The 10937-nt window shown below is 48.9% G+C and overlaps 3 protein-coding genes across 5 annotated transcripts; all 3 read right to left on the bottom strand.

Moving 5' to 3' along the window:
- Positions 1-441: 441 nt before the first annotated feature.
- On the bottom strand, positions 442-2186 carry LOC124701334 (glutathione S-transferase F10-like). 3 transcript variants are annotated; one of them, XM_047233389.1, is made up of 5 exons: positions 1797-2185; positions 1534-1645; positions 1263-1450; positions 1130-1178; positions 442-1033 (listed from the first exon to the last, which is right to left on the bottom strand). In XM_047233389.1, exons 3-5 carry the CDS (start codon positions 1413-1415, stop codon positions 564-566), a joined length of 672 nt encoding a protein of 223 aa, XP_047089345.1. In that variant the 5' UTR covers positions 1416-1450; positions 1534-1645; positions 1797-2185; the 3' UTR covers positions 442-563. The 3 variants fall into 3 exon arrangements, with proteins under 3 accessions (XP_047089345.1, XP_047089344.1, XP_047089343.1); XM_047233388.1 differs by having other exon boundaries at positions 1530-2186; XM_047233387.1 differs by having other exon boundaries at positions 1534-2185.
- Positions 2187-2963: 777 nt separating this feature from the next.
- LOC124701333 (glutathione S-transferase F11-like) lies at positions 2964-4206 on the bottom strand. Its single transcript, XM_047233386.1, has 2 exons — positions 3905-4206; positions 2964-3627 (listed from the first exon to the last, which is right to left on the bottom strand). The coding sequence occupies exons 1-2, from the start codon at positions 4104-4106 to the stop codon at positions 3149-3151; spliced, it is 681 nt and encodes a 226-aa protein (XP_047089342.1). The 5' UTR covers positions 4107-4206; the 3' UTR covers positions 2964-3148.
- A 579-nt stretch (positions 4207-4785) lies between these two features.
- Positions 4786-7509, bottom strand: LOC124701332 (F-box/LRR-repeat protein 10-like). Its single transcript, XM_047233385.1, has 4 exons — positions 7363-7509; positions 7062-7267; positions 6821-6914; positions 4786-6504 (listed from the first exon to the last, which is right to left on the bottom strand). Exons 1-4 carry the CDS (start codon positions 7507-7509, stop codon positions 5083-5085), a joined length of 1869 nt encoding a protein of 622 aa, XP_047089341.1. The 3' UTR covers positions 4786-5082.
- Between the last annotated feature and the right edge of the window lie 3428 nt (positions 7510-10937).

Raw genomic sequence — 10937 nt, 5'->3', positions numbered from 1 at the left:
AAAGGAACAAAGCAGCGAAGAACATTTAGACAGCAGCGCACTGAAGCTCCTCGATGTCAAACTGTTTTATTACTACAGAGATGACCAAAAGCATGCAAAACCAAGAGGAAAATCAAGGGCCAGCAATAATCCTCGCTGTAGCTGGAGCCCATCCATGAGACCTGGCATAAGTTTCGTGGATCACCACCTTCAGCTTCTGAACATCATCAATAATGCACATAGTGGGCAACCGGAATGCAAGTTGGATGAATATAGTTTCTTGTGTTGACAAAATGGTAGCTATGGTAATCGGACAAACAAGCCTGGCAAACGATCAATAAAACATTTTATTCAGTTGACAATACACTGAGACAAAAGCACTTTAAACACAAAGAGGTAGATCAGATATCACAAATAGGCCTCGTATTATTTTGGTTCACAAGCCAATAATTATAAGGGATTTGACAAATGAGGACAACACAAGTTACAACGATAACGAAAGAACAAAGCACAGTAGAAGCCAGGTCGATGAACGATGGAGCTCTTCAAGATGAACCCAACACTTGCTCGCAACAGCCCAGGCATTACTCGAACGCACCAGGATGCTCCAGCTGCATCTTGACTACCTGCGCCCACGCCTTGCGCCTCGAGATTGTGTCGAACCACCTCGCCACATTCTTCCTGGAAGTGAAGAGCTTCCTCCCCCGATCAGAATCCACGATGTACTGTGAGTCTGGAAGGTGAGAAAGGTCAGCCAGGGTAAATTCATCGCCAGCCAGGTACTCATTCTTTGAGAGTATCTCATCGTAAACATTGAGGACTTGCTGGAGTTTCCTCTCATTCTCGGCAATAGCTGCATAGTCTTGAGGAATGTTCAAGTAAGGAGCAAATGCCAGCTGAAAAACAAGGGCAGAGCTGGGAGGGTTGAAGTTTTGAGCCTCTGCTTGCAGCCACTGTTCTATCGACGCACGTTCCAGAGAACCAGTTCCATAGAGGCTCTTGTTTCCCTGATTTGGGAACTGGGTACAGAGGTACCGGCAAATAGCCCTTGGGTCTGCATAGGAGGTTCACATAGCCTTTCAAATTTCAGTACTCAAAAGAAAGTGAATCCAGGAATCTGAAGTGAAAATTTCTTCCATGTTCTCCTTACCGACAAGAGTCTTGTCGCCATGCTTGAATGTCACTTGCCCACTCGGATCCTGCAAAAAGATAAATAGAAAATTATTACAGGTTCAAACTCATTTAAAGCTTGAACTGTATGAGAACTGATCGAAGCATCCTACCCGCAGCTTGATGAATTCAGGAAGCTTGTGCTGTTTCTTGAATGTATCAATGCGGACGAGATCAAACTCCAAATTCTTCTCAAAGAGGCATGTTAGAACCCTGGCAACATCGGTAGATGCTGGCTGGCCAAACACTTGCAAGCCTGTTGCCATTTTTTTCTTTTGGTTTGATCGATCTCTTTGTCAACCTATGCAATGGCAATATGGAATGGTGACAACAGGTTTGAATGCAAGGTATTTAAAGAAACAAAAGGTGGAATTCCATACTTGCCTTGCTCTTGATACCTAGCACAACACAATTGGAAAAGGGAAAGTGTAAAGAGAAAGGGGGAGTCTGGATTCTTGCTTGCAGCTATCATAGTGTCTGTTGTAGCAAACAAGCCCTGCAAAATAAGCATTAGTTATTTACACTAGTCTTTGATAACTTCAGTGGGAAAAACAACATATAAGGAGCGCATGATGTTGCATGGATTATTTGGGCCAATTGATGATAATTTGGCAAGCATATGTAAGAAGATTGGCATCAAGTACTACCAGTTATGAAGATCTGGTGACTTCTGTCAGAGTACAAGAATAAGATTTCTGACCAAAAGTTATGTCCCTCAAATGGAGTCAGATATAAGCCAACCAGCGATCTGATGGAAGATAAAACAAGAGCAACAGTATCTCTCAATGTGCTTAGATTTTAAACCAAGTATGTTTCATTTGGTAGAAGAACATAATTGACTTGTTAGGAGTAGTGCCTGTAAAACGAGAAGATGAATTCATTTGCTTAAGTTTTCTGGATTAGTCTAGTGATAATGGTATGAAGTGACAAAATAAGAAATTGCCAAAATGCATTAACCCAAGTAATAATCAGTTGCAACTGATATTGACTAGCAAGATTCAGACATGTGAATCCTAAAGACAAAAGCCTCATGAATATGATTACAACTGTGGATAGCAACTTAAGAATAAATATTATTCTATGGTACATAGTATGCAATGTGAACTACCATTGGAGTGGGCGCCCTAATTCCCCCAAAAAAAACTAAAATCGGAGTGGACTGAAGAAATAAATTCTACTCCCTCCGTTCCTTTTTAATTGACTCGGATTTAGTACAAACTTGTACTAAATTCGAGTCAATTAAAAAAGAACGGAGGGAGTAGATTCTACATTCTAAATGTCTGTTGCTAATAATCATCTTAGGTCATAAGCCCAAACTTTGTTACTGCCTACAGTCTGAACAACTGAAATCAGCATTCTTTAGCTTCCACTTCAACTATCAGCTCAACACATCGGAGAATTCTTTGAACATTTGTACTACCTAAAATTTGGCAGGACTTTTTTTTCTCAGCTTTCAACATTAGCCCAGAATGATTTTATCTGAGTACGTTTGAGAATGCCAAATGCTACAAATGACAGCTAGCAATATCTTTGAATCATGTACCTTAATGCCAACACTGCCAGCGAGAAAAAATATGAACTGAAAGAACTGAATCGAGATGTCAGTCTTGCACTATCTTACATATATATCACTCAGATCCAAAATCAGCTTAAAGACTGGAACTATAGTAAATTAAATTTCAACAGGTAGCTAGAATGACCCACTGAAAGTCACCAGGTGGTAAACAAACATTTTCTGAATAAATTTTTATGGATAATCGAATAAGCTAATTTATCAGCCTGTTGAATGAAGCTTATACAGCACTACATGGAGAAACCAGAGGAACATATCCAACTTTGCATAAAATTCAGTAGTACAAGGGATAGATAGCAAGATTACATGTAGCGCAAAGCAGAGGCGCGAGTCTTTCACACAACTGACATATAACAGTGATGGCAACACATAACAGGATGTGACTAGTTGCCATAAGAAACTGCTCAAACAAAAAGGTTTGGAGCCTCAAGATTTAGAGGGTCGTGGTGCACTCTGCAACTCAACAACCTTCTTCCATGACGGACGGCCAGAGATCTCATCCCACCATCTGGACAGATTCTTTCTCTCGGTGATCAAGCCCGCCGTGACGGTCTTGCTCGCAAGAATTTCAGTGTTGGGCATGTGCACAAGGTCCGCAAGGGTGAACTCATCGCCCGCAAAGTACTGGCTCTCCGCCAGCCGCTGCTCATACACGTCGAGCACCTTGGTAAGCTTCGCTTGGTTCTGCTCGACCACGGCCATGTCGGTGGCCCTACCCATAAGCGGTGCAAATGTGAGCTGGAACGCAATGGCCAAGCTTGGCGGGTTAAATGCCTGGGCTTCAGACTCTATCCATTGCTCAATGGCGGCACGGCCTACTGCCCCGTCTTCTTCCCGGCCTAGGAGGGTCCGGTTGCCACGGTCTGAGTACTGGTCACAGATGTAACGGCAAATGGCCCTTGACTCTGCCAAAGAAGAACCATACAACTTGTGAACACAAATGGCCATTTACTTACAGATCTCTTTCTTTTCTTTCATATTCAGGGATCAGTTAATCATCCAGACATGTGCACGGGTGAGCACTAGAATCTACCCTAAATTCAGAAACTGGGTGACTATTGATGAAATGAATGCAGATCTAAGCAGATTTTCAATCTTCATCATTGAAAAGCACTTGTAATAGAGAAGCAAAAAGAAATATGTTGCAGTCTTGCAGAAGTAGTAGAAAGCGTGGGTACTGACCGAAGACAGTGGTGAGGTGGTCTTTGAAAGCGGGGACCTGGCCGAAGGGCTGGAGCTTGAGGAAGGAGGGGGACTTGTGCTCGCCCTTGGACATGTCCACCGGCTGGAGCTGGAACGGCACGTCCTTCTCCAGGAGGCATGCCGCCACGCGCGCCACCGCCGGCGAGATGGCCGGCCCGTACACCGTCACGGGCGCCGACATCGCCGCTCCTTCGGTGACCTAAGCGGGAGGGGAAAGATGGAGGACGCTCAGGATAGGTGGGCACGAGCTCTGCACTGGCCACTGGGCAGCTAGCCGCTGGTCGGTGAAGAGTCCGCACAGTGACGGGCCAGTGCCAAAATGCTTTGCGTCCTCTGTCTTGAGTTCTCTGACAGATGGGAACATTTCTCTTTAGATATCTTATTAACTTTGGGGAAAAGGAAATAACGAGCAGAGAAAATACATTTTTCATAGATTTGAAACATACAATTTCCATGCGCGATGTAAGAATGCAGTATGAAATTGTAATTATGACTTTTTTGTGAAAGAATATTTGCATCCATGGCCGTCAAAAGGAGACATGGACGAGGAGCTAATATAACCTACAGTGGTGTTCTGAATTTGTCTTTTTTTTTGACAGGCCAATGAAATGTTTACTTCTTCCAACAAAAAAGTTTAGATTTCACATAATATAAAGCATTTACTGTGTGACATTTTCAATATTCTGCAATCACAAAAAATGATCGGAGAGCAATAGAACAAAAGGCAGTTGGTAATGTACACCTACTTTGGAAAAACAAACATAAACCTTTTGCACAACAGAATAGGATGTTACGCTAAAACTGTTCACATGCTCACATAATCAGCTTCAAACGTATGATCTTGTGTTTGTCAAAATTGGTTCAACAAAGACATGTCACAGCAAACACTTCATTTATTCAATAACGATTACATCCGTCAGGTATTCCATACACATCAGAGGTTTCTGGCGTATACGGCGTCTAGAATCTGAATACAACATACATAGCGCGATGTAACAACAAACAGGTTGCCACATACACAAGGAACTGACACATGAGGAAAGCTGGAAAGGTAACAGCAAGAAAAATGTCTTATATGGTGGTACAACAAGAAATCAACAAATGGCTGATAATCGACCTCGTGATGACAAGCAAACACGGCACATGGCAACAAAGCATTATTCTTCCGTGGCGGTTTCAGCGTCAGATACTGGCTCGCCATCTAACTGCCATGCCTCAAGTTCTTCAGAATCGTCATCATCATGCCGATACCAATCGGCAGACGCGTCCCAGTATGAAGTCCCCAGTTCGTCGCCAGTGCACGACATGTGTAAGAACGGGCGGCTTCGGACAAGGGCATCCACCATAATCCTGTTCAAGCTGCCTGTTAGTCCTAGCCAACGCAATCTTGGGAAGTACGGCTTCTTAAACCACCGCATTGCGAGCGGTGTGATCCCACAGCAGTCGTAAAGATCCAGCAGCTGCAAGGTGCTGCCGTAAGTTCCACCATCGAATTGCATGGACGCAAGAGCCATCACGGTAGCATCACCTATTTTCTGATTCTCTCGCAGTCGGAGCTCAGTAAGAGGAGTTCGGCTCTGTGCTATCAGCATGACACCATCATCAGTGATACTTGGGATTCTTGAGAGATCCAACACATGCAGGCTCTTTTTAATAGAACCAGCAAACAGCAACGGTATGCAGTCGTTTGTTAGCTTATAGCAGCCCCTCAAAGATAATGAAGTTAGCGGGCATGCTCCAGCACCCAGATACTTCAATGCTTCATTGCTGATATCGATTCCATCCAACAACAATACGTGCAGCCTGGGAAGGCAGCTCAGAGCTCTCACAGCTTCATCACCCAGACTCTTGCAATCTCTGAGATCCAATACATTGAGATCCTTGTTGAATGACAGCCTCTCGATCCCAACATCAGTTAGCAGATTACACCATCTCAGGCTCACATGTGTTAGGCACAGGGAGGTGGCAACAATGTCATGGAAAACAAGATCAGTGAAACAGCTTCCATTAGACACCTTAAGCTTATGAAGACCTGAACAAGAGTGGATAATAGCCCTAAACCCGGTGTCTGTTACGCGGGAGAAACCACCAAGGCAGATGCTCTCAAGTTTGGAGCACTTCTCAGACATCAGCAAAATTCCCAGATCATTGACACGTCGGAAAGACGTGAACAAGAACTCCTGGCTTCTAATGAGAGAAATATGCTTCAGCTTACCCTTGGGATTGATCTGCTGAAGACCAGCATTTGTGAGATCTGTTGCAGATTCAGGTTCCATGATTGGTGCATCCTGAAGGTCCAGATGTGTTAAGGATGGAAGTGCTGTTGATATGGACCCAATCAATTGGTCGGTGATGAAGTCAACGGAGAGGCACAGCTTCTGAAGGCTGGGAAAAAACACCGGTGCCTTGATATAATCCATGCACTGTTGCGCCTCGATAGCCACGGTCAGAAGGTCAAGCAACATTGACAATGGAATGTAGCCGACTTCAAGAGAGAGCAGGCCTTGGGAAGCAGATGACCACACATGGCTAAAGTTGGGGTCATCGAACTTTGAGAAATCAAGGGCCAGGCTGAGAGACTGCAAATAAGAAGCACTGTTTTTAAGATGTGAGTTGAATTACGGGCCACTGAAGGTACTGAAATCTCATCAAAGTAAACAGAAGGTAAACCAGACCAATGGTTTCAGGTTTGACTTAGCAATTGATGGTTTTAGTACTAATTCAGATCATGAAATGGAGGTCAAGTAAACTAGGAGCAGATAGCAATAGAATCATTTGGCTTTATTTGAGTACTAATTCAGTATTAAATACTACCGATTGGGTATGTACAGTGTCTTCAATTAAGTGAGATGATGATTGTAGAGATCAGTTTTCAATCCGGTGAGTGCGACCTACCTCCAAACTGGAACATCCATGAAGCAATGCCCGGAGATCAGAGAACCTCATCGCCAGGCCCCTACGCTCCCCGAGGGAGTTTAGAGACAGCACCCTACATCCAAGTAAAAAATACTTCAGAACTGGCCAACCGGCATACTGTGCGACAGAGCCGAACAGAAATGCTGCTAAAGTAACAATCGAACAGCAAGCATATATACCCAAGGGTTGCAGATCGACTGGACAATAGAATAGGACGTACCTGAGATCCTGGCAGGTGGCGCTGAGCTCGCGGAGCAGGCGGCCGCTGATGTTGTTGCAGTTGAGTAGGGTGAGCTCGTGCAGGCCGGGGCGGGCGAGGCAGTCGACGGCGGCGTCTTCGAGCTTCTCGCAGTCCAGCCGGAGGCTCCGCAGGCTCGGGTTGCGCGGCAGCAGCGGGCGGAGCAGGTCGTGCGTGAGCGCCACCTCCTACAACCACATTCAGAAAACACGAAACGTAATCAATCAACCGCGGGAAATCGGTAGGTAGTGTCAGCATACGATGCGTGCGGAGGAGCACTGACGAGGAGGTGGAAGGCGGGGAGGAAGGAGAGGGCGCTGTGGGCGCAGGAGCGGAGGCAGCGGCAGGCGGAGGCGGCGAGGAGGAGGGAGCGGACGTCGAGGCGCGAGAGGATGGTGGCGAGGACGGCGGAGGGGAGCGCGGAGTCCATCGCCGGCGCGGGGTCGATCGGATCTGGCGAGGACATGGAGGTGGATGGTTTGGGAGGTGGTGGCGAATTCGGTGGGATAGAAGAGAAGAGAGAGGTGGCGGTTTTTTGAGAGGCAAGCCATGGCTGCTTCGCGGAAGCTTCCTTTCGGATCAGCTGGGGCCCGCGCGCCGCATGGTGCGCCACGGCGGGTGGTGCCTGGAGTGACGCTGTTTTGTTTTTATTTTTTGAGATGGATGACCGTTCCTTGTTTTCAAGGATACGTTATGGAGAGACGTATCTGTTTCATAGAAGGAAAAAAAGGCCAGAAGGCCAAAGTACAACACGCTTCTGGCACAGCCGCCAGAAAGCGCACTCCACGCTACCTTAGAAAAGGCAGCTACACACACGCACTACCGAACTACTCGCGACATGTCCACTTTCCCACGTCTACAAGACTACCCCTAAACAAACCCGCCAGACGCCACATGCCGGCCTCGTCAGAGATCCGGGTGACTACCGCACCCAAGGATGGGGTGGCGCCTTCAAAGACGATGTCGTTCCGGTGCCGCCACAGACACCAGCAGACGAGGGTGATAGCTGTCCAGAGATCTCGGTCTTTGCCCGGACCCCCACTCTTCGATTGGAGCCAAGGGACGAAACTAGTATTAGTCTGCGGCATCCAATGGATCTTTCCCCACCATCTCAAGCACGTTGCCCAGACCTGCCTGGACGAGGACGCATCCAAGCGGAAGGTGGTCGAGCGTCTCGGCCTCCCGATCACGTAAAGGGCATGTTGCCGGGTGCGGGAGACCACGCTGCTCGGCCTGTCCGCGGTCCGAGCATCTATTCCCGGCCGCCGGCCAAAGGAAAACTCTGCGGTTTGGCGGTGCCCCGGACCGCCAAATCCGAGCCGCTCCGGCCAACTCCACTCTACCTCCGAACATCGCACGATAACGAGGATCGCGCGAGTAGCAATGGTCCTGCTCCCATCTCCATCGGAAACTATCCTCCACGCCCTCATCCGGGGCAATGTTCGTCGGACGGTCGGCCATTTGGAGGAGCTCTCCTACGGCCGGGCGCCGAGGTCCGGAGGGACATCATCCGGCCCGGCCCCGGCCGGGCCCTCACGTACCCGTCTGCGTGCGAGGGCGGTTCTCGGCACCGCCTCAAACAGGTTAGGTGCTAACTCACAGATCCGCCCGTCCGGCAGCCACTTATCCGTCCAGAAAAAAGTAGACGCTCCATTGCCGAGCACTGAGTAGGTTGCCCCTTCAAAGAGCTGTCTCGCCACCTTGGGCACCTGAATGTTAAGCTCCTTCCACGGCTTGGAAGAGTCCATACGCTGTAGCCACAGCCATCTGGTCCTCAAAGCCACGTTCATCATCTTGATATTGGGGATCCCTAGCCCGCCCCATTCCTTAGGTGCGCAGACTTTGTCCCACGCCACTAGACAGTGGCCACCTTTGACGTCCTTTCTCCCTTCCGGAGGAAACCTCTTATTATTTTCTCAATTGCTTGTGATTGTCTTGGGCGGCGGATCAAGAGACATCATGGCGAAGATGGGTATCGCGGAGAGAGTCGCGCGTACCAACTCTAGCCGTCCACCTCCGTCGAGAAGTGAGGCCCTCCAACCGGGTAGCTTGTTAGCCACACTATCCACAAGGTATTGCGTGCTGGGCTGCAGTCGGCTTCCTCAGGGTGAGGGGCAACCCGAGGTACCTGAGGGGAAAATCCACCACGGGGCATTGAAGCTCCCGGTCCACGACAGCCTTGTCGGCAGCGCTACAACGAGATAAGGTTCGCTGAGCATTTCTCCATGTTGACACATAGGCCCGAGGCGGCCCCGAAATCATCCACGATCCCGGCGAAAACCCTAAAATCAAGCACAGTAGGGCGTAGGAAGGTGACCACATCATCCGCGTACACCGATGTACGGAGCCGCAGTCCTGTCTGCGCCAGCGGGGTAAGCAGCCTCTCATCGGCCGCTTTCTCAATCATCAAATGCAGGATCTCCATGATCAGAATGAAGAGCTGAGGGGATAAGGGGTCCCCCTGACGCAGTCCACGCCTGTTGGCAATCCGCGCACCAGGTGTACCATTCAGCAAGACCCGGGTGGTTGCTGTGGAGAGGAGGGCGCAGATAACCGCCAGGATCCTCTCGCCAAACCCAAAATTCCGGAGGACCTCCAGAAGAAGTGCCCAGTCCACAGTGTCGAAAGCCTTGGTAATATCCAATTTGAGGAGGACTGCGGAAGTGGCACTGCTATGGAGCTTCCGGGCTGTTCCTCGAACCATCATGAAATTATCATGCAAGCACCTTCCACGCACGAATGCACTCTGCTGCGGTCCTATCATCTGAGGAAGGACAGGAGCAATCCTGTTAGCAATCACCTTAGCCACCAACTTGGCCACGCCATGTATCAGGCTGATGGGTCTGAAATGCCGGACTTCCTCCGCCCCCTCCATCTTCGGTAAGAGTGTGATGAAGGCTTCGTAGATCGACCCAAAGCCACGGCTATCCAGACGGGATAGGGAGTTGAAAGCTTCCATGACATCCTCCTTGATGATGTTCCAGCATGTCCTGAAGAAACGGGCTGAGAAACCATCCGGGCCTGGACATTTGTCCAGGGGGCATGTCTTTTATGGCTTTCCACACTTCCTCCTCTGTGAACACGCCGTCAATATGCTGGAGGTCAAGAGAGGGAAGCCCAAGAAACTCCAGATCCAGCGAGAAAGGTCTATCCGTCGTTACCCCCAAGAGGTGATCAAAGAAATCATCCACTACTTCCGCCTTCTCGAGTGCTCCGTAACTCGCTTTGTCCTCCACGACCAAATGGCCAATAAAATTCTTGCGCCGCCTATGGCTTGCATGCAAGTGGAAAAACCGAGTACAAGCATCCCCCTCTCGAAGCCGAGAGAATGCGGGAACGCTCGTCGAGCAATCGTCCTCTCCGAGAGATGCCAACCCTAGGAGCTTCTTCTTCGGCAAGCGCCGAAGGGCTCTCTCTGTGTTGACAAGCTGCCTAGACTCCATAGCAACGTCAAACCGAAGAATCAACTCTGTGGCCATACTGGATTTGCGGCTTGATACCGCCAATGAACTTGGAGCTCCAGGCTGGCTAGCCTTTTCGCCGTGGCTCTAAGCTTCGATCTAAACGCTTGAAAGGGTTCGGCTCACGAGCTGCATCATCCACACTTCCCGGACCACATCCGGGAAGCCGTCCACCTTGGGCCGAAAAGAGCTGGAACCGAAATCTACGCCCTCTGTGCAAGTCCGGGGCCGGGTAAAGCACCGAGGGGCAATGATCCGAGGGACCCTTGGACATGGCGGATAGGAAAGCATGCGGGAACAAGTCCTCCCAATCCACGGTCGTGAAGACCCTATCTAGCTTTTCCAGAGTTGGTTGTGCGCGCTCATTAGACCAAGTGAAACGCCTTCCGTTCAGGTA

This window comes from Lolium rigidum, chromosome 3, assembly GCF_022539505.1.
Source record: "Lolium rigidum isolate FL_2022 chromosome 3, APGP_CSIRO_Lrig_0.1, whole genome shotgun sequence".
NCBI lineage: Eukaryota > Viridiplantae > Streptophyta > Magnoliopsida > Poales > Poaceae > Lolium > Lolium rigidum.
This window is presented reverse-complemented; position numbering and strand designations above follow the sequence as displayed.